The sequence below is a fragment of the Hyperolius riggenbachi genome, chromosome 4, assembly GCF_040937935.1.
Source record: "Hyperolius riggenbachi isolate aHypRig1 chromosome 4, aHypRig1.pri, whole genome shotgun sequence".
Lineage (NCBI taxonomy): Eukaryota > Metazoa > Chordata > Amphibia > Anura > Hyperoliidae > Hyperolius > Hyperolius riggenbachi.
In genome coordinates, this window is record NC_090649.1 from 242,885,668 (window position 1) to 242,905,847 (window position 20,180).

A 20,180-nucleotide genomic window follows, 5' to 3' on the forward strand; every position below is an offset into this window, starting at 1 on the left:
GTCACCATAGACTAACATGACTTCCCGGGACAAAGCAGATCGCTGCAAGTCGACACAGCATTGCAGCGTTAACGTAGTTTCGGCCCCGCGTCGGGGATGTCACTTCCGTCGCACTGTAACGTGGCAGTATGAAAGTCTCCATAGACTTTCATTGCCCGGCAGTGGGGTGCGGTAAAAATACCACACCGCACCACCCCAGTGTGAAAGGGCCCTGAAGGACAACTGAAGTGAAATGAATATAGTTACATAGTTATTTGGGTTGAGAAAAGACATATACGTCCAGCGAGTTCAACCAAAGAACAAAGGAGAAGAATATGGAGGCTGCCATATTTATTTCCTTTTAAACTGGTAGTGCTGCTGATCTATTTGGGAGCAGTAGTGTCATCTTCAGTGTTGTCTTCAGTCTTGTCCCATGAAAAGATAAATATATCTATAAATAATAGATAATCAAATATTTACAAAAAATGTGAGAGTCGTACCGATTTTTGTGAGATACTGTATGCAGAACCATTTTGTCTTCGAGCACATAGCATTCTGGTTCCGTCTGCTCCCACTGCGTTCTTAAAAGATGATAATTTGATAGTCATATAGTTACATATTTATAGTTTGTTCAAAATCTATTCACAGGCAAGCAGTTCATAAAAATATGTAAACTGAAAAAATAAATGAAGGCTTCTAGCTTCCTATACTACAAGTGTTCAGAGACGCACTGTAACTAAGAATTGCAAAGTGCTGTGTGTGCACTCAGCAATAATGTCACCAGAAACAGATTCAGTAAAATGTCAAGGTACATAATGGATGGAAAATGATAGGGCTGATTATTCACTAACCACTGACATTTCTGTTCAGCAAATGATAGGACTGGTAAAACAAATTGTCCCAGCTTACGTAGAGGTTAAGTTCTGTTACTAGAAAGGTCAAGCATCAGAACTGGATACCAGTGAAGCAATGCGAAGCAGGTATTTAAAATGTAATACAGAGTATTGTGTATAACAAAATGTTATTAACCTCACCTGAGTGAACATTTACTACAAGAAACATTTATCTATTCAACTGATACACTGCAACTGGCACACATTACTCATAAAGGGACATATAGAACTGTGAGCAGCCTCATGATCTTCAGTGCTGTGACTAATCAAAATCAAACATCTTGTTAAGCCTGAGGTAGTCTGTAGCTCTAGTAATGCATGGCATCAAGATCAGTACATGTTAACCAGCAATAGCACCATCATACATAAAGAATTCATTAATTTTATGCTTTGAAAGTCAAATATACTCTACTAAATATATTCACAATGTACTAAAAAAAACTGATTTTTTTAGTACAGTGGAACTGATTTACAGATGTTCTCCAAAGCTGAAAATAACAGAACATTAATTATCTTGGAAAAAAATGGATTTATGAAATTAAAATCCCTCCTTTGTTAAGAAATGCTGTTTTCCGTTTTGATCTGCATATTGCAAGAATCCATGATAGGTTTGTTTTTTTTTTTTTTCAGCTTGATGACACAGTAACTTGTAGAAAGAAGTATTAAGGTGTGAGTATAGAAAATTTTGTTGCTAAGACTGCAAAAAGAAGTCTGAGATTATTGCTAGTTTTGGAAACTCTTAGCTGGCTTCATATTTACCTAGCAACATCATTTTTAATAACATTAAATAAAAAAAACTGAAAAAACTTAGGCATACTATTCTAGGTTTATGATCATTTTTTCCTTTTTTTTCCTTTAGTCAAAGTGGAACTTTTTATGACATATTGGTCCATGAAGATGTCTGCTGAAAGGTTGGTGTAATGCCCCTTGTGTGATTTCAGTCATGTGCATTAGGCCTGGAACCTACTAGCCATTTCTAAGCGCTTGTGATTTGAAAAGCTCTTGCTAATGTAATGCTATGGGTGTGATCCCACTAGAGGGATGGTATTTTATAAAAAGCCCCCGTAACATTGCATTAGCAAGAGCTTTTCATATCACCAGCGCTTAGACAAGGCTGCTAGTGGGTTTAAACCCTTAGGGGCTTGATTTCACTGAGAACTGGCCGGTTTTTGCTTACAAAACTTTTTTCCAGTATTGCAGTGTATTTCGCTTTAAAATGCACCTTTCACATTTCTGGCAAAGTATGGAGCAAAATTGCATTGAGTCAATGCTGCTGACATTGGAAACAATTCTTCAATTACACTTTGTGTGGGTAATGCTGTTATGGAATTGCTTTTTCTCATTTTTGGGAATCTGCATACTTTCTTCTACATGTCTTTTTTTTCTTTAACAACTGGTAATAATCTTAACAATAATTGTTAGGCAAAAATGGAACTTGTATAAGAATAATCCAAACTAACAGTTCTGCAAACAAATTGCAGTTATGAATCTCAGTTTAGGAAGCTCCATAGGATAACTGTCAACTGGAAGGGTGTGTAGAATCATTGGATTGCTTCATTGCCTGATCATTTCTCTGAGATCTCAGTAATTTAATCTATTTCAAAGTTTTAGTGTGATGTATTTCTCCCTGCAACTGAGATGCTTTGCCTATGAGAAAATTAAGGTCACGACAATCCTCTCACTACTCCATGATGAACCGCAGGCCTGGGCATGCCAACGTATGGAGCAAGGCAATGAAGCTATAGATTACCTCTGCAGTGTTCCCTCTCACACAGCTTTGTCCTAGACACCTCTTCACAATCTACACTAAATTGAGATGAAATTTAATCATACAATTGAATGATGTTTGTCCGTTCCACCAGATCCACATCAAATTGTCTGTACAATTAAAAGATAAATGGTCAGTAGTGATGGTCATCAGGCGTGTCACTAGGAGGTAGATCCAGGGCACTACCTGGGATCTATAGATGGTGTGCCCACAAGGTGTAGCCTCAATGTGCCCACCTGCGTACCCCCAAATCTCTGTGTTCTGGTCGTTATGGCGACGGAGTGCCATCATCTAGGTAGGAGGCGCATGGAGCAAATGGTTGGTCACAGGGGCAAGTAGAGGCTGAGCCCTCCCCTGCTGTGGCTTCAGTATGTAGCGCATATTGTGTGCCTGGCCCACCCCCTATCCAATCAGGATCATCACCAATAGCCTGGACACTACAGGGCAGCCTTGCGATTTCCTGTCTGCAGTGCCAATCTAGGTGGGGGGGGCGCAGCTTCCACAGGTTTGAACGCAGGTTGTGTGATTGTAGCTACACCCACAGCCTGGCCATGAGGCTTTTGCTACTGCAGCACGTGCCAGCTTGCAGCAAACACAGCCCTGCCCAGCCAAGCCTACACAGCCCAACTATGAAGCTGCATGTAAGGGAAGAAGCACTGCGAACAGGTGTGTTGTGGTGTGTGTGTTGTGGTGTTTGTGTTGTGTGTCTGCATTATGCAGTTTGTGTGTTGTGCTTGGAGTGTGTGTGTGGTGTATCTGCAGTGTGTGTGTGTTGTGTCTTCGGTGTGTATGTGTGTTGTGCCTGCAATGTGTGTGTGTGTTATGTCTGCAGTGTGTGTGTTGTCTGTGTGTCTTGTTTGCAGTGTGTGTTATATTCTAGATGCACAGACTAACCAGCAAGCTCATGGTGACCCAGAACTCATTGGAGTGTGTAAGGGACTATAATGGTCCTAAAAGCCCCCTTACTAAGATGTTAAGAAAAACAAAAGTTTGCTTTATTATATTCTAGATGTGTGCACTTTGTGTCAAATGGAACGTTTGCCATATTTCCTGTGTCAGATGTAAAATTCACTGCATTTCATGTATCGTATTCAATGTTTGCTGCATATCATTCATGAGATGTAACGTTTACCGCATTTCTTGACTGTGGCATTTATCGCATTTATTATTTGATGGTTAATGTGGTTGCATTTGCTACTTTGCATTTGCTACTTTGACGTTATTGCAGCATTTGGCATTTTAAGGGCTTTGATTACTAAATAGTATGACAATACATGAACCAAAAGAAACACAAATACAGGAAAATGTATATATTTTGCAGCATCACTGCCAGCCAGCTCAGCATCACCGCCAGCCAAGCAAGCACACATTACTGCCAGGCTAGCCAGCACAGCATCACCACCATGTCAGCTGAGAACAGCACCCCTGCCAACACAGAAGCTAGGTGAGGAGACACTCTGCCTATTATTGTGAAATGCTGCCTATTTATGATATTTGTACGTGGGAACGCACCTGTCACACTGGCCACACCCATGACCATGCCCACTTTCCAGTACATGACCATGCCCATTTTTTGCCACAGCTCAACACTTACCAGGTGCCCTAGATCTCCCAGGACCGGGGGCGTAAATAGAGGGGAGCAGCCCCTATGATCATGTGACATTCTTCTGCCTTCATTGCTGCCTATATCACAGAGAAAATTTATTAATATTTTTAGAATTTATAACTGATGTGAACCAGTTCATGGGAAATGGCATCTGTGCTGTATTTCTTATCACATATTGTGTTAGAATGTCTGTGGTGTTTAATGAAGGAAGACTTGCTTCATCATATCAAATTATAATTGTGAATTGTAAATTTGTACTAAATTGTGTTCCTTCAGAATGCCTACTCAGCTCTTTAATTTTCTGTCAGCAATGGCTTATTAAGCACAGCTCGAGAATAATGACGCTTTCATAATTTTCTTTCTGTAAAAAATATAGATATGAGAATGATTGACTATCTTAATGTTGACAAGTTTATTTAAATAAATGATTCAGTACTTTTTGATAAGAGCAAATTAGATTTGAATTACTTCCACATAACAAAATGATTATCTCCTGAAATTGCAAGCCACCTAATGAGGCGTTGGTAAGTGCTGATTTAGGTTTTGAATGTAACAGTGAATTGTGAAAAAAGAACATTGTTAATAAATACAGTGTACTCTGTATCTATAGTTATTGTAGTTTTGGCAGACTTAATCCAACTCTTGCACCTCAGCATTCATTATGTATGAAGCCACAGAATAAGCGTATATTTACAAGTGTTCTAGCAAAGATAGAGCAGGTTGTCCCGACACCTGCTCCTACATTTCTAGTAATAGTAATGATGTAAAATCCTCATTGCCCCTCTGTCTCTTTCAATCTACCATTAGCCATTCTCCAACCTGGCTCAACATGAAGGGCTCTTATAAATGTGGTTATGCCACTTGCAGGTATTACGTAAGCAGACCCAAGAGGTGTTCTCTTTTTCTCTCTAGAGAAAACTTTCAATATGAAGCAGTATGTTAACTGCCAATCCTGCAATGTGCATGATTCGCAAAAGCTTTTTCACCTATTTTCCTCTGTTTTCACCTTATCTGTTACATTTAAGCCTCTAAAGAGCAAAAATATAATGGAATTAAGGTAAGTAAAGTAATATTGAAATGAAGTTAATCGGGAACAACTTACTTTGAGTGATTATTTTGCTTGTAAATGTGCTGAAAGGTTATTTTTATCAATTAGGTGATAAATAAGTCATTTAGGAAAAGTTTTGTGAATAGAGCCCATTGTGGTGTACATGATATCCTGCACGATATGTGCAATACATGGGATGTACCACATAGCCCCTCCATCACAGAATTTCTGAACATTATAATGGTCCAGAGAGGATTATAAACTTTTCCACTCGCAATCAGTCTATCTACTGTATCCAAACATTTTTTGTTTACACATTTTGTTCTTCCCATCAAACAATATTTTTTGGAAACACCATGGAATAGCTTTGTTCTGTAAGCAATAAAAAATAAACTCAATGTAAAATAATGTTTGTCATTTATCTTTGCAATGCATACTGGGCTGAATGTATTACTTCTTTTCTTAACTTTTTTTTTTTAATTTGAAAATATAATTCTCCTTAAGACGCATAAAATGAATAAACTAATTACCACAACGTTTTGAGATGGTGTTAATCTTTCATAACCTTTATAGTTTTATTAAAATGATTACGCTACTGGATATGAATGTCAAAACCACTTATATGTGACATATGTGACTGACAAGTTTTATTAATTCAACTCTAATCTGTTATCACCTATTTAGACATATGTTTAGTCTGTCGACATTTTATATCAAGAATATTTTGAAATCTCTAAACAAAATCAATATAAGTAGCATGAATTATAATACATTTTTATCTAAATACATAAGTATTACATCCTATATAATAATTTGCCAGTGTCTCTGCGTCCTGTCCGTGTGTCAGTGCTTTTGCGCTACTGCGCATGTCAAGCACTAACAGCTGTTGGGATAGGACGCAGGACAGGGCCAGATGGCGGAGCGGAAGTGTGTGTGTGTGCGGCGAGCGGGTGGGTGCATGCTGCGGCGAGGACTGACCTAGACCCATTTTTAAACGGGCTTAGGTCACCTAGTAAAGTATAAAGTTAATTACATCGCTTTTGAGAGTCAGTTAGTGATATGACTATGAAATTTGTCGGTGCTATATAAATGCATCATAATAATACATTGACAATGTAGTACCACGTAATATATAGTATATCAGGGGAATGTTCCATTCTGTTGTGGCCTATTTAAAGAATTCCTGACAATCATCTCTTTTACATTGGGTGGCTGTTGATATGCCAGGAGGGGAGGTTTAGGAATATTTTTCTCAGTCTCTGATCCTTGTGTAAAATGGGATGCAGTTCTTTTGCAATCGTTCTTACAATTTCCAGGTGTGAGTTGTAGGTAACAACCAGTAGGACACAACACTTTTTCCTTGCTTTGCTTACATTTGAGGAGTTCAGTCTTAGGGTTGATGTTGGCTTTCTTGATTTGTGCCTCAGCCATGAAGGTTGTATCCTTGTTTAACAAAGTTCTTCTTCAGGTAATTCAGGTGTTTGTCTCTGTCCACTCTGTCAGAACAAATTTGGTTGTACCTTATAGCTTGGCTGTAAATTATAGAGTACTTTATGTGCTTGGGTTGGCTAATGTCATGTCTGAGGTATGTGGGGCGGTCGGTTAGTTTGCAGTACATACAGTATATACTGTAGGCTGTTCCTCCGATGTATATGGTGGAGTCAAGGAAATTCATCTCTGTGTGAGAATAGTTTCGTTTCAGTTTGATTGTGGAATGAAAGGCATTTAAGTCCCTGTGGAATTGGAGAAAACCCTCCTCACTTGCAGACCACATGATTATAATATTGTCTATGAAACGGAAGTAGGCTGTGGGTTTTATTTGACATGAATCCAGGTACTGCTAGTCGATTTTTGCCATGAAGAGATTTGCATATTGTGGTGCAAATCATGAACCCATTGCCACTCTTAACTGCAGTATATAGAGGTCCTGTACAAAAGTAGAATAATTATGGGTGAGAATGAATTTCATCAGCCCAGCAACTGGCTCTATAGCTATTTCTAGACCCTGAAGATATTTACAACAGGCCTCGATACCATCATCTTGGGGGATGTTAATGTACAGAGATGCCACATCCACAGCGTTAAAGCGGACCCAAACCAAACATTTTTTTTAATTAAAAATATTTAGTTGCACCACTCTGACACATACAAAGATAAATAAATACTCCTTCAAACCTATGATCATTTCAGTGCATGCTTTTCACCCTTCTCTTTTCATAGCTAGGGTTATACTGGGGGCAGCCATTAGCAATTCCTCCTTTGCTGGACACCATCTACTCCACCAGTTTGCCGGAAAAATCCCGGCAATTTGAAAGGAAGGTAGGGGTTCCTCCAATAAATGTAAAATATTTTATATTTGTCATCATGCAGCTGAAAAAAGGCTGCTCTTTAAAATTGTAATTCAGAAAATAGATTTTATTTCTGAAATCTTGTATTTTTAATTTGGGTCCACTTTCAGAATGGTTCCCTCAGTCAGTAGGTCCAGGAGGTGGGTGGTATCCTGTATGTAGTTGGGTCTAAAGGTGGCCACTAACAGTCCAATTTCTAGCGAAACATCGTTCGAGCGATCAGAAATTCTGATCGGATTGGTTGAAAATAATCTCAGTTGATGGGCACAATCGATTACAAACGATTATAAAAATAGTCCAATTGGATTTTTGTCAAACCAAAATTTGGATTTTCTTGTTGGTTGTGATAGATAGGAAGCAAAGATTGGTTCGTTAACGGTGTAGTGAACAATTTTTCATCCGATCAGAATTCCTGATCGCTCGAACAATTTTTTTTCGCTAGAAATTGGATGGTTAGTGGCCAGCTTTATACAGACCAGAGGTTTCAAGTTGTTCTCCAACTACCTTGAGATGTTTTCTTTGAGAGTTGCGCTCCCTGAGATTATGGGTCTGCCTGGATTTCCTTCTTCATGTATTTTAGGCAGTATATAAAAGTCAAACATTCTAGGCCTTTCAGGGAGTAAGTGCTATACATTAATCATACATTCCACCAGAGCAACCAGAGCATGTAAACTTATGGGCACAACTGTGTGTGTGTGTGTGTGTGTGTGTGTGTGTGTGTGTGTGTGTGTGTGTGTGTGTGTGTGTGTGTGTGTGTGTGTGTGTGTGTGTGTGTGTATATATATGTATATATATATATGTGTGTGTGTATATATAATATATATATATATATATATATACACATCTGTAGGAATGGCGGCTGGGGACATGCAGGGTGTCCCCGCAGCCGCCTTTGCTTCCTCTTCTCAGACCTCATCCGTTTCGTCGGCATCTAGCACGCCGGGAACGGTATTGTCATCTGCTCACAGGGTCGCTGTCTCGCGCGGGCACGCGCGGCGGAGACAGGACCTTTATGCTGGGAGAAGACGCGTCAGCTGACCTGCTGGTTGGCTGACGTCGGTGACTCTCTCCGCTCGGATTGGCTGTTCCGAGATGGGCGCGGCTGAGAGTCTTCCTTGGCTTCATAAAGCCTTCGTTCACCATTCGCAAACTGTTTGCTGTCGTGAATACTTTTTGTTAGCGCTCAGACCTTAGTCTAGTTCCCAGGTGTTGAAACCAAGGACTTCACACCAGACTAGGAATCGTGATATTGTTATTGATTACTTGTGTATGATTCTGGCTATACTCTGACCTCGCATTTGCTTACTGATTCTGTACTTCCGCCTATCTGATCCCTGTTGCTGAACTTCTGCCTGATTACCGTATTTTGCGGAATATAAGACGCTTTGGAATATAAGACGCACCTAGGTTTAGAGGGCAAAAATCTGGGAAAAAAATGTATACAGTATATACTAAACCTGGTGCGTCCATATTTTAGGAGCGTATTGTACAGTACATGTTCTCCCCATTGTCCTCTTGTGTCCACTATGTGTCCCTTTCTGTCCCCCTGTGTGTGGCATCCCTTCCTGCCACCTTGTGTGATCCTCTTGCCCCATGTGTCCCCTCATGTCCTGTGTGTCTCCTCCAGCCCCCCTCTGTGGTCCTCCAGGCCCCTTGTGTCCACTCCTGTCCCCGTGTGTGTGTGTCTGTGTCCCCTTCTGCCCCCCTTGTGTGTGTTTCCATGTCATCTTCACCCCCCCTCCCGTGTGGTCCTCCAGTCCCTGTGTCCCCCTCCTGTCCTCCTGTGTGTGCCCCCTCCTGTGCATGTCCATGTGTGTGCCCCCCCCCCCAGTGCCCATCCTGTCCTCTGCCCCCCCCCCATATGGACGCTCTCCCTTGGCAACAATGACGGCATAGCAACTCACCTTTCTATGGATTCCAGCGCTGTGTAGTCTGCTGTGTGGTCCTCCGCCTCCAGCATGTCAGCTACACCTGTAAATGAAAAGTTAGCGCAGAGACACTCACCTACTCAGCGGCGGCGGCGGCACGATCTGCAGACATCTCGGTCCGGGCGGGCTTCCCCTAGTGACAGCTCCTGCTAATGACTAATTGAGTCATTTCCTATGACTCATTGAATCATTCACAGGAGCCGTCTCTAGGGGAAGCTGCGCGGCTCCCCCTAGTGATGGCTCCTGTTAATGATTCAATGAGTCATTCCCCATGACTCAATGAGTCATTAGCAGGAGCCGTCACTAGGGGAAGCCCGCCCAGGACCGAGATGTCTGCAGATCGTGCGGCCGCCGCCGAATAGGTGAGTGTCTCTGCGCTAACTTTTAATTTACAGGTGTAGCTGACATGCTGGAGGCAGAGGACCACACAGCAGACTACACAGCGCTGGAAACCATAGAAAGGTGAGTTGCTATGCAGTTATTGTTACCGGGGGAGCGGGACCCAGCAGACCACACAGGGGGACAAGGCAGGGAGTCCCCGACAATGCGGCGGATCGGTGGTTGGCATCGGCGGGCGGTTCTGAAGTCGGGGATTCCCTGCCTTTGGAATATAAGACGCAGGCACTTTTTCTTCCTATTTTTGGGGGAGAAAAAGTGCGTCTTATATTCCGAAAAATACGGTACCTACTATTCTCTTGCCTATCGCTCTGTACTGATATTCTGTTGCCGAACCTTGCCTATCTGACCACTCCTCTCACCAGTGGGCCCTTGCCACTGGTGAGGTGTTTATTTCTACCCACCAGCTCCTCTGGTGAGGTGACACTTGTTTCTGATAGTCCCTTGCCAGCTCCTCTGGTAAGGGTTTGTTAAACTATACAGTTACCGTGTCTGATAGTACTTTACCAGCTCCTCTGGTAAAGTCTTGTTAATTAATACTGTCTTATCACTGATAGTACCTTGCCAGCTCCACTGGTAAGGTGTTGCCAAACTATCTCGTTCTGTTGTAGCTAGGACCCACCAGATCCACTAGTGAGGGCTAGCGTTGATTCCAGTTAGTACCCACCAGTTACTCTGGTGAGGTTCAGAGTTAGTATATAGCTCCAGTGACTGATAGTACCTTGCCAGCTCCTCTGGTAAGGGCTAGCTAAACTACTCAGTCACTTGTGCTGTTAGTACCTTACCAGCTCCTCTGGTAAGGTTTAGCCAAACTGCTTTGACACTCTCTTTTGCTTATACTTTACCAGCTCCTCTGGTAAAGGTCCATTGTTTATATTTGTGTTGTTAGACTCTCCAGCTCCACTGGAGTAGTCTATACTGTTGCGCCAAACACCACACCTTACTCTCTGCTAGCTATACTTGTATTATTGGTGATACTGCAGACCACCACATAATCAGGTATAGCGTCTGTATTATTTGTGGTTCTGCAGAGCACAAATAATCAGACATCTGAGTTGCAGCACCCAATCGTTACAATATATATATATATATATATATATATATATATATATATATATATATATATATATATATATACACCTATACATATATTTATGTATATGTATATATGTGTGTATATGTATATGTATGTATGTGTATATATATGTATGTATATATATATATATATATATATATACATGTATGTGTGTGTGTATATATATATATATCACTCTGGAGAGACCTCAAATGTGCAGTTCATGCAAGACAGCCCAAAGATTTATGGGAGCTAGAGGCTTTTTGCCAGGTAGGAATGGGCAGCTTTAACCTCTGAGAAGACAAAGAGCCTCGTCCACAACTACAACGAGAGACTTCAAGCTGTTGTTGGATAATAAATGGCTTCAGCCAACAAGCACCTCTGTGTTTCACTGTAGCTCTGCATCAGAAAAGGTTGCTGGCTGTTGTGATTCAAGAATAGGGATGGTCATGAGATGCAAATAAGTCCAAGTTAAAGTAGTAGTATGCAAATTTAATTGCCAATGTATGCATCTTAGAAATGGACCAAATTCTGCAGTGATGCAATTTGAATGGTCCATTTTCAAGCTGCATAAATGTGCATTCAACATTTGCATAATCCTGAATCAATTTAAAATTAATTGCACCTCATTGACAATCGCTATTCAGGACTACAGTCAAGTGGTTGGATTGACTGGGGAAGAAATTATATTGTTAGGTGAATAAACCCTGAAAACCTTTACTATCAAACTAACAGTCAAAACTGGTCTTCAAAAAAAAACAACTTCATCATGATAAAAGGTTGGTTACAGCATGGTTTCATATGAAATTCCTAAAAATATCTTCTACTTTTGAAATTTTGTTCTTGCCAGGATACAAATTATAAATATTGGCTGAATGTAGCTCCATTTATTAAACGGTGTTAACACCTTTAGTACTATCACTGAAACCTTGGATTTTATCCTTATGTCCCTGCTTTACTCCTTGATTTGTTTACAAGCTACAGCTGCTGCATGGGCTTTAGGCAGTTTACTGTCTTCCAATGAGTTAAATTACCCTAAATGTGAGATTTAATTGAACAAGCATATAATCATATAAGATTTCAGTCAAGCCACTTTGCATATTGACTTAACTATCCTGCTGCACTGCAGCCAGGGTAGTTCATGCATTAATATGCTTAACCATCCCACACACTGATGATTCTGGTTGCTATTTCATATCTTACGCCTATGAGCCAAATTGTGCATTGCATGATGTCTGCTATTGCTGTAATCGCTGGACCTTTTCATGGGCATGTCATTTTGCACTCTCTGGTTTTACATACACCTTCAAAAATTAAAAGTTGTTTGTTATGATTTTAATATTCAACATTGTATTATGCATGCAGTTATTAACACATTTGCTGAGACTGGCTCTGCTTTAGCATTTCCGATGGCCAATCCAAAGTTCCATTTCCCCATGCACCACTACAAAGCATTTTGCAGGCTTAATTAAAGTCCCCCACCTCCCAATTCATAGATCTTATGAATGAAAAGACCATGAGGAGTTTCATGTTTGTTTTTTAATATTTTGTGCTGCCTCATGCTTGCACAAATGTTTGACAGTGTAAATGCTAGTTATAGAAGATGAAACCAATGCCTATTTAGAAAGTACTGTTAGGATATGTTAGATATGTTAGCATAAGTAGGTGCATGCTTCTGAAACTGTAACAACAATTCATTTTTAAAAGTATATTTAGGGAGCTCGCTTAAGAACCTCACCTAATTCACATTTTTAGAATTAAACTAAATAATAATATCTAGAATTAAACTAAAATAAGCTCTAAAAAGTTATTTTGTTTTTAGCATTCAGTTGATTGCTGTCATCTCACCACTTAAAGTGAACCTAAACCAAGTAAAATGATTTAAAATAAACACATAATGTACCTTTAAATTAATATTACATACTTACGTCATCATCAGTTCCTCTCAGAAGCTCACAATTTTCTTCTAACAATAATGTCTCCTCCTAGCATGGATGGCAGTTGGGAACTCAGGAAGCAGGAGATACTGGAGATAGCCAGAAATGTATCATAACAAGCAGCCAGTCAGGAGTGCTAGTTACATGACAACACTTCTGGCTACCTATTAGATCTCCTCCGATCAGCTTAGTCTTTTTCCCACTCTCCTGTATGCTGTGAGGAGATGATTGAAATCTCTCCTGTGCAGGAAATGGTTCAGTCCATCAGTTTATCTGCAGACTTCCGAATTAATGTGATGAGAGAGAGATGTGTCAAGAACTTAACTGCTCTTAGTACTTGTGTTTTTTTTGTGACGGGTGTCCTTTTACAATACTGCATACTATGCAGCCTTTGAAGGTCTCTCTGCAACCTTGATGGATCCCCAGTCTTGATACAAATCTAACAGTAGAGCAGACCTTACTCTGAGTCTTTCTGCTGTTCATGGGGCTTGTGTCTATGGCATGGCCTGTGATGTACTTGGATAGATAGTAGCCTTAATGGGAGGGGCATATCCTGGGAAGGAAGATATTTGACTAGACTTCAATATTAGAACTTTCAGCTAAATTTGGTGACCTGCTTTCACTTAGGAGAGCCTTGTTAACATTAAAGTGGATAGCTGCTAAAGTGGTAAGGCAGCATGGTATGGAGCCTGACAACAAGAAATGTTTACAATTCACAGTACACTATAAAACTGCTTTAAGGTAGACTTTTAGAGTGAACTATAGGAGCTGCTATTACCGAACTTTTTCTGAGGGACCTAGTCATATGGATTTGTTCAGCGCACCTAGAACAAATATTTCAATGAGGTTTGTCAGAGAAAGCTTGGAACACCTGTTTTGTTTACTTGATTCAGATGACTGATGTGAAAAGAATTTTAGCCAAAAACTAATCATCACAGCCACAAAGATATAATTTTTTGGGAGTCAGCAATGGCTCGTTTCTTATTCCTTTCATGGCAGGTGGACCTTAACCACTTGAGGACCGCAGTGTTAAACCCCCCTAAAGACCAGGCCTTTTTATTGTTAATTGGCTACTGCAGCTTTAAGGCCAAGTTGCAGGGACGCACAACACAGCACACAAGTGATTCCCCCCCCCCCCTTTTCTCCCCACCAACAGAGCTCTCTGTTTGTGGGGTTTGGTCGCTGCACAGTTGTTGTTTTTTATAAATATTTATTTTATTTATTTTTAATAAATGTTGCTTTTTTTTAATTTGTGCTCCCCTGTTCCCTCCCTCCCCCCGCCAGCCAATCAGGGTGATCAGCTGTCATAGGCTTCAGCCTATGACAGCCGGTCACTCCCCAGTCTCACGGTGTCACACGGCTGTCCCCAGTACAGCGCTGCTGCCAATCGCAGTGCTGTACATGTAAATAGACACGATCATGCCGTCTAACAGTCTCCCAAGTGGCGATTGCTGCTCGGCGACTGAAGAGGGGGCGGAGCTCCACCCCTGAGCAGGAGATGCGCGCACAGCCTGTGCGCGATCTCCTGCAAAATGCAGCCCCAGGACTTGACGCCAGTTGGCGTAAGGCGGTCCTGGGGCTGCCGCCGCGACCACTTCCATTGGCATGGGGCGGTCTTTAAATAGTTAAAAGTGTAGACAAACCATGTGTAGCTTAGCAGGGAGTTTAGTATGTACACGCTTGCTAATATTTTATGCTTACCATGTACATATTTATACATTTAATTTATCATCAGACGTTTAACTACTTCACCTCCAAGAGTTTTTCCCCTTAAAAAAATCTCAATTTTCACCTGTCAGCGCTCCTTCCATTCATTCGCCTATAGCTTTATTACTACTTATCACAAATGATCTATACCTTAGGCTTGCTTTGGGAGGTAATTTTTCCTAAGAATTATGTTATTCTAAAGGTGTTTTAATAGGAAAAGTAAGAAAAAAATGGAAACAATTCATTATTTCTCAGTTTTCGGCCATTGTAATTTTAAAATAATACATGCTGCCGTAATTAAAACTCACACATTTTATTTGCCCATTTGTCCAGGCTATTGAAACGTTTAAAATGTATCCCTAGTACAATGTATAGCGCCAATTTTTTATTTGGAAATAGAGGTTCATTTTTTCAGTTTTGCTTTCCTCCTTAATTACAAGCCCATAAGTTATAAAGTAACAGTAACCCTCTTGACATACATATTAAAAAAGTTCAGTCCCTAAGGTAACTTTATGTTGTTTTTTTAATTGTACATTCTTTATTGATTTATTTTTACAAAAAAAAATTTGGTAATTATTGGGGAGTGTGGGAGGTAAGGGGTTCATTTAAAATGTAAAAATAGGTCTTTTTATTTAAAAAACATGTTTTTACATGTAATTTTACTTTTTAGCCACAAATGTCCTCGCGTAAAACTTCCATATCTGTAGCATTACCACGCAAAGAGTAAGCAATGCGTGGATGTGTAACTATTAGGTTTTGTGAATTACTGTGCTGTCTTATAGACAGTGAGGCGTTCATTCACACAGGGACTTAGATCAATGAATGCGAACTGTGTTCCCATTCATTGATCTCCCATTTAGCAATCAGCGGCAGTATCGGCAGCAGGAACGCATGGGGGGGGGGGGGGGGTGTTGGGCGAGCGGGAATGCACAGTGGAGAGGGACGTAGTAGCTACGTCGACATGGGGAAATACAGGGACATAGTTACTCATCCCAGGAGAGGGGAAGTGCTTAAACAGACCACTAAAGTTGTCCCTCTTTATGCACTGTATCTACTTTTCTGTCTTACCCAGTTCTTTGTTTTGCAGCACTGATCATGAAAGTAGGGGTCTTGAAACTGAACAGTTACAAGATCAAACAACATTGATATATTAAGGTTCATAAACGCTGACGCCCCACTGCTCACACTCACACAGGTGATTGTATGGACAAGAGCAGCTGGATTCAGTAATATTTTCCCCTGAGTTTTCTGACAGATGATGTCTTTATCAATAAAATACCTTTTTAGCTGTCAACAAGCAAAAAAGTACTCAATGAATTGTCTTTAAATTTACTTGACAATGATATTTCCTTTCTTACATAATTTTAGTACAGAAGCATTTTTTTGTGGATAAATCTGCAGTGTTACACACCACTCTATAGGGGAAGAGGTATGGCAAAGCTGTAATGTTACTGCATAATTATTGCAGTTTACTGTTCATAAAGTAGGCTATGCTTTTGTTCTAGTGTATTTTGCAGTACATTGCTATGTCATTTAGCTATTTTTATTATTATTTGCATCGAGTTTGTAGCTTTGTTAAAAAGTGACTTTAAAGAGGAGCTGTAAGGTGGAAATTAACTCCCCACCAGTGTGAAGCTGATGGCAGGTTTGTCAAGGAAAACCCAGTTTTAGATGGGAAAAAGTCCCTACAGCCAATGGAAATCCATCTGAAATGGGTAAACCCCTCCCACAGTGTAGGCCTTATTAAAATTCGGCCTACTGATGCACAGCCTTGTGGACATTACATGCAGCTCATTCCTAATTTGCATATGCTGATAATAAAGGCTTGATATATCTCAGCACCCATAGCTCCTACACACTCCAAAATTTGAGAGTAGGGAAGGAACCCCCTGAACTAACAACACTACCCTCAAAATTTGGAGTGTATGGGAGTGCTGAGATATCAAGCCTTTAATATTCATAGCATCATTTAATACTGTTGATATAGGAGGATGAGACACAGCATCGGCATAGCAACCTAGTAAAGAACAGAAAAATAGCAGCAAAAGCACAGCATCAGACACAGCACTGACACAACAGTCTAGTAGAGAGCAGAGAAATAACAGAAAATAACAGTGTGAAAAGCAGTCTTTTCCATACTGAAAATTGTGGCAAAATTTTTCCTGCGATTTCCCCCACAGAAGCAGCTTGACTTCAAGCACGTTGGCTTATTCTCCGCTCCTCTTCTGCCCAGCCAGTACTCAGTAAGCCTCTTGCTTAACTCTGCACCGTATTTCCTTCTCTATGCACACTAGCTACCATTGATTGCACCTGCATTGTTATTTATTCTGCTCTGCACAGACACTTGTACAGCATTAATTACTTGGCTACTGGTTACTGAGATATCATAAACATTTTATATACGTATAATAATATTTATGGCAGTAGGTTTTCTGATTACTATCAGAGTTTGGAGAAGTTGTAATTGGCTTTAACGTGTTTTATCGACTGAGTTAGCATTATGCTTTTGGATCACTTAAAGGAGTATGTCTCTTTTTCCATATGCGTGCCTCTTGTTCCTAGTGTTATGCTCTTTGTGTAGCCCAATAAATGGATTACTAAGTCGTAATAATTATATTTGCTTGTCTGTATTTATTGTCAGGCCCAAGAAAACTGGTAGGAGTCAGATTTACCGTATTTTGCGGAATATAAGACGCTCTGGAATATAAGACGCACCTAGGTTTACAGGGCAACAATCTGGGAAAAAAATGTATACAGTATATACTAAACCTGGTGCGTCCATATTCCAGGAGCGTATTGTACAGTACATGTTCTCCCCATTGTCCTCTTGTGTCCACTATGTGTCCCTTTCTGTCCCCCTGTGTGTGGCATCCCTTCCTGCCACCTTGTGTGATCCTCTTGCCCCATGTGTCCCCTCATGTCCTGTGTGTCTACTCCAGCCCCCCTCTGTGGTCCTCCAGGCCCCTTGTGTCCACTCCTGTCCCCCTTGTGTGTGTTTCTTTGTCCCCTTCACCCCCCTCCCGTGTGGTCCTCCAGTCCCTGTGTCCCCCTCCTGTCCTCCTGTGTGTGCCCCCTCCTGTGCATGTCATGTGTGTGCCCCCCCCCCCCCCCCCGTGCCCATCCTGTCCTCTGCCCTCCCCCCATATGGACGCTCTCCCTTGGTAACAATGACGGCATAGCAACTCACCTCTCTATGGATTCCAGCGCTGTGTAGTCTGCTGTGTGGTCCTCTGCCTCCAGCATGTCAGCTACACCTGTAAATGAAAAGTTAGCGCAGAGACACTCACCTACTCGGCGGCGGCACGATCTGCAGACATCTCGGTCCTGGGCGGGCTTCCCCTAGTAACAGCTCCTGCTAATGACTCATTGAGTCATTTCCTATGACTCATTGAATCATTCACAGGAGCCGTCTCTAGGGGAAGCTGCGCGGCTCCCCCTAGTGATGGCTCCTGTTAATGATTAAATGAGTCATTCCCCATGACTCAATAAGTCATTAGCAGGAGCCGTGACTAGGGGAAGCCCGCCCAGGACCGAGATGTCTGCAGATCGTGCCGCTGCCGAGTAGGTGAGTGTCTCTGCGCTAACTTTTCATTTACAGGTGTAGCTGACATGCTGGAGGCGGAGGACCACACAGCAGACTACACAGCGCTGGAATCCATAGAAAGGTGAGTTGCTATGCAGTTATTGTTACCGGGGGAGCGGGACCCGGCAGACCACACAGGGGGACAAGGCAGGGAGTCCCCGACAATGCGGCGGATCGACGGGTGGTTCTGAAGTCGGGGATTCCCTGCCTTTGGAATATAAGACGCAGGCACTTTCTCTTCCTATTTTTGGGGGAGAAAAAGTGTGTCTTATATTCCGAAAAATACGGTAAATGTGTATACTCAAAGACAGGAAAAGACATTGAGCGTCTTGCTCAGGAGGGCAAACGAAGGCTTCCCCTTAAAGGGGCATGTCACAAAAGAATGGTGAGCCATCAGTGGCATGCACTGGCATGAATGGGTACCTTTGTGTGGGGTATCAATTGCATTTGTGTCTGGGGAATATGCATGTGTGTGCAAGGCATGAGCCTTTGCATAATCTTTAGTGCATTCAGCTGAGGGTACTGTCATCCACAGGCATCAGCACTTTATCTCTTGGGTGACAGTTTGGGGCCAAGTGCTGTACAGACATGCCACCAGTGTTCTGTTGCTATAGAACCAGGGTGCGGAATGATGCAAAGAGCATGATAGAGAGGGAAATGTAAGGAGGGGACCAGCATACACACGTTGAGAATCATGTAGCTTGTGTATAAGGTTTTATACAGTGACTGGCATTAAAAGAATCTGCTTTCTGTGATTCTTAAGTTGATCTATGTAGTCATTTTCCCTGTTCTGTACTACTGTGCCATATGTACACACACTTTTATTACTGTTCGTGAAAGAGGCACTGTTTGTAAATAAATTCTGTTGAGCTGACTTGGAATCTGTAAATGTTGTCTGGTTTAGTGTATTATAAAATCCATTATTGCCACTTCAGTAAAGTGTAATTAATCTTTGCAGTCTGCCGATGTGGAAACAAGCAGACAGAGCAACCACCAATAAAATTATTAAATCCCATGATAAATGATTTAAATATTTAGCCAGATGAGTAACCAGAATTATACTACATGTTGCATTAGCTCCAATTCTTTGTTTGTTATGCCCAATTAGTTAAAGTCTAATTATTTAGGCTGACTGCAATTATTTACTCTTTCATTTGTTAGCTTCAGTTGAAAATGTAATATTTGCTAAGAAACATCACTTCAGACCCGCAAACAGCACTTAGTGTGAGAGTTATTATATTATTAGTTTAGGCAGAAATGTAAAATGCCGTGAATATTTTGCTTTGCGGTTATATATTTTTTTAAAATGTGTTATCTGTTTTTAGAGATCTAGCAGCTCTCAGTTTTGACATTGGCTAAACACTGTACAAGGACAGCAATTCAGTTACGCGACAATGTCTTTGCTGTAAATGGAATTGAATTAATATGTATCTAAACCTTTTAATTTGTGTAATTGTTCATGCATTGCACTGATCACCAGTTCAGAATAATAATCAAACTATAATGATTGATAATCAACCTATTAGTCACTTTGCAGTTAAGTAAATCAGAGCCTTATTAAGTTCATTTTCTGTTATATTAGGGATGTAATTTCCGATTGCAGGTCTTTCTCCAAACAGATAGCATGATGGTGCTTAACATATCCATTTGACAGGCTTGCTGCTCAGTAGCACTCCCTCAGCCCTCCTCCCCCAAACCGATGACACTCTACAAAACCATCTACTGTACATTTGAGGATCACAACATGGGAAACAAGACCCATAAGGAGATAGGCTGTTAATTATATAATCTAATAGAGAGACCATCAGCTGAACATAAATTATATACACAATGTACATATTTTTACGTTATGGAGATGTGAGAGAGCAAGCAGCTTTGAGGTAAATGTGAGGTTGAAGCTTTCATCCAGGCA

The 20,180-nt window shown here is 41.0% G+C and overlaps 1 protein-coding gene across 8 annotated transcripts in view; it reads left to right on the forward strand.

Annotated features, from left to right (window-relative positions):
• MEI4 (meiotic double-stranded break formation protein 4) overlaps positions 1-20,180 on the forward strand; it is a 622,672-nt gene that overhangs the window by 237,497 nt on the left and 364,995 nt on the right. For 2 of the 8 annotated variants that reach the window (XR_011031448.1, XR_011031449.1), the window contains exon 5: positions 3,962-4,084. The exons of 4 other annotated variants lie outside the window; for them this stretch is intronic. Coding sequence is in view for 2 of the 4 variants with exons in the window: in XM_068281520.1 (XP_068137621.1) it covers positions 1,732-1,752 (21 nt within the window). In the remaining 2 variants the exon portion in view is untranslated. Of the gene's footprint in view, positions 1-1,731; positions 1,784-3,961; positions 4,085-20,180 lie in introns of those variants that run through there. 2 more of the 8 variants (XM_068281520.1, XM_068281521.1) reach the window with 2 other exon arrangements.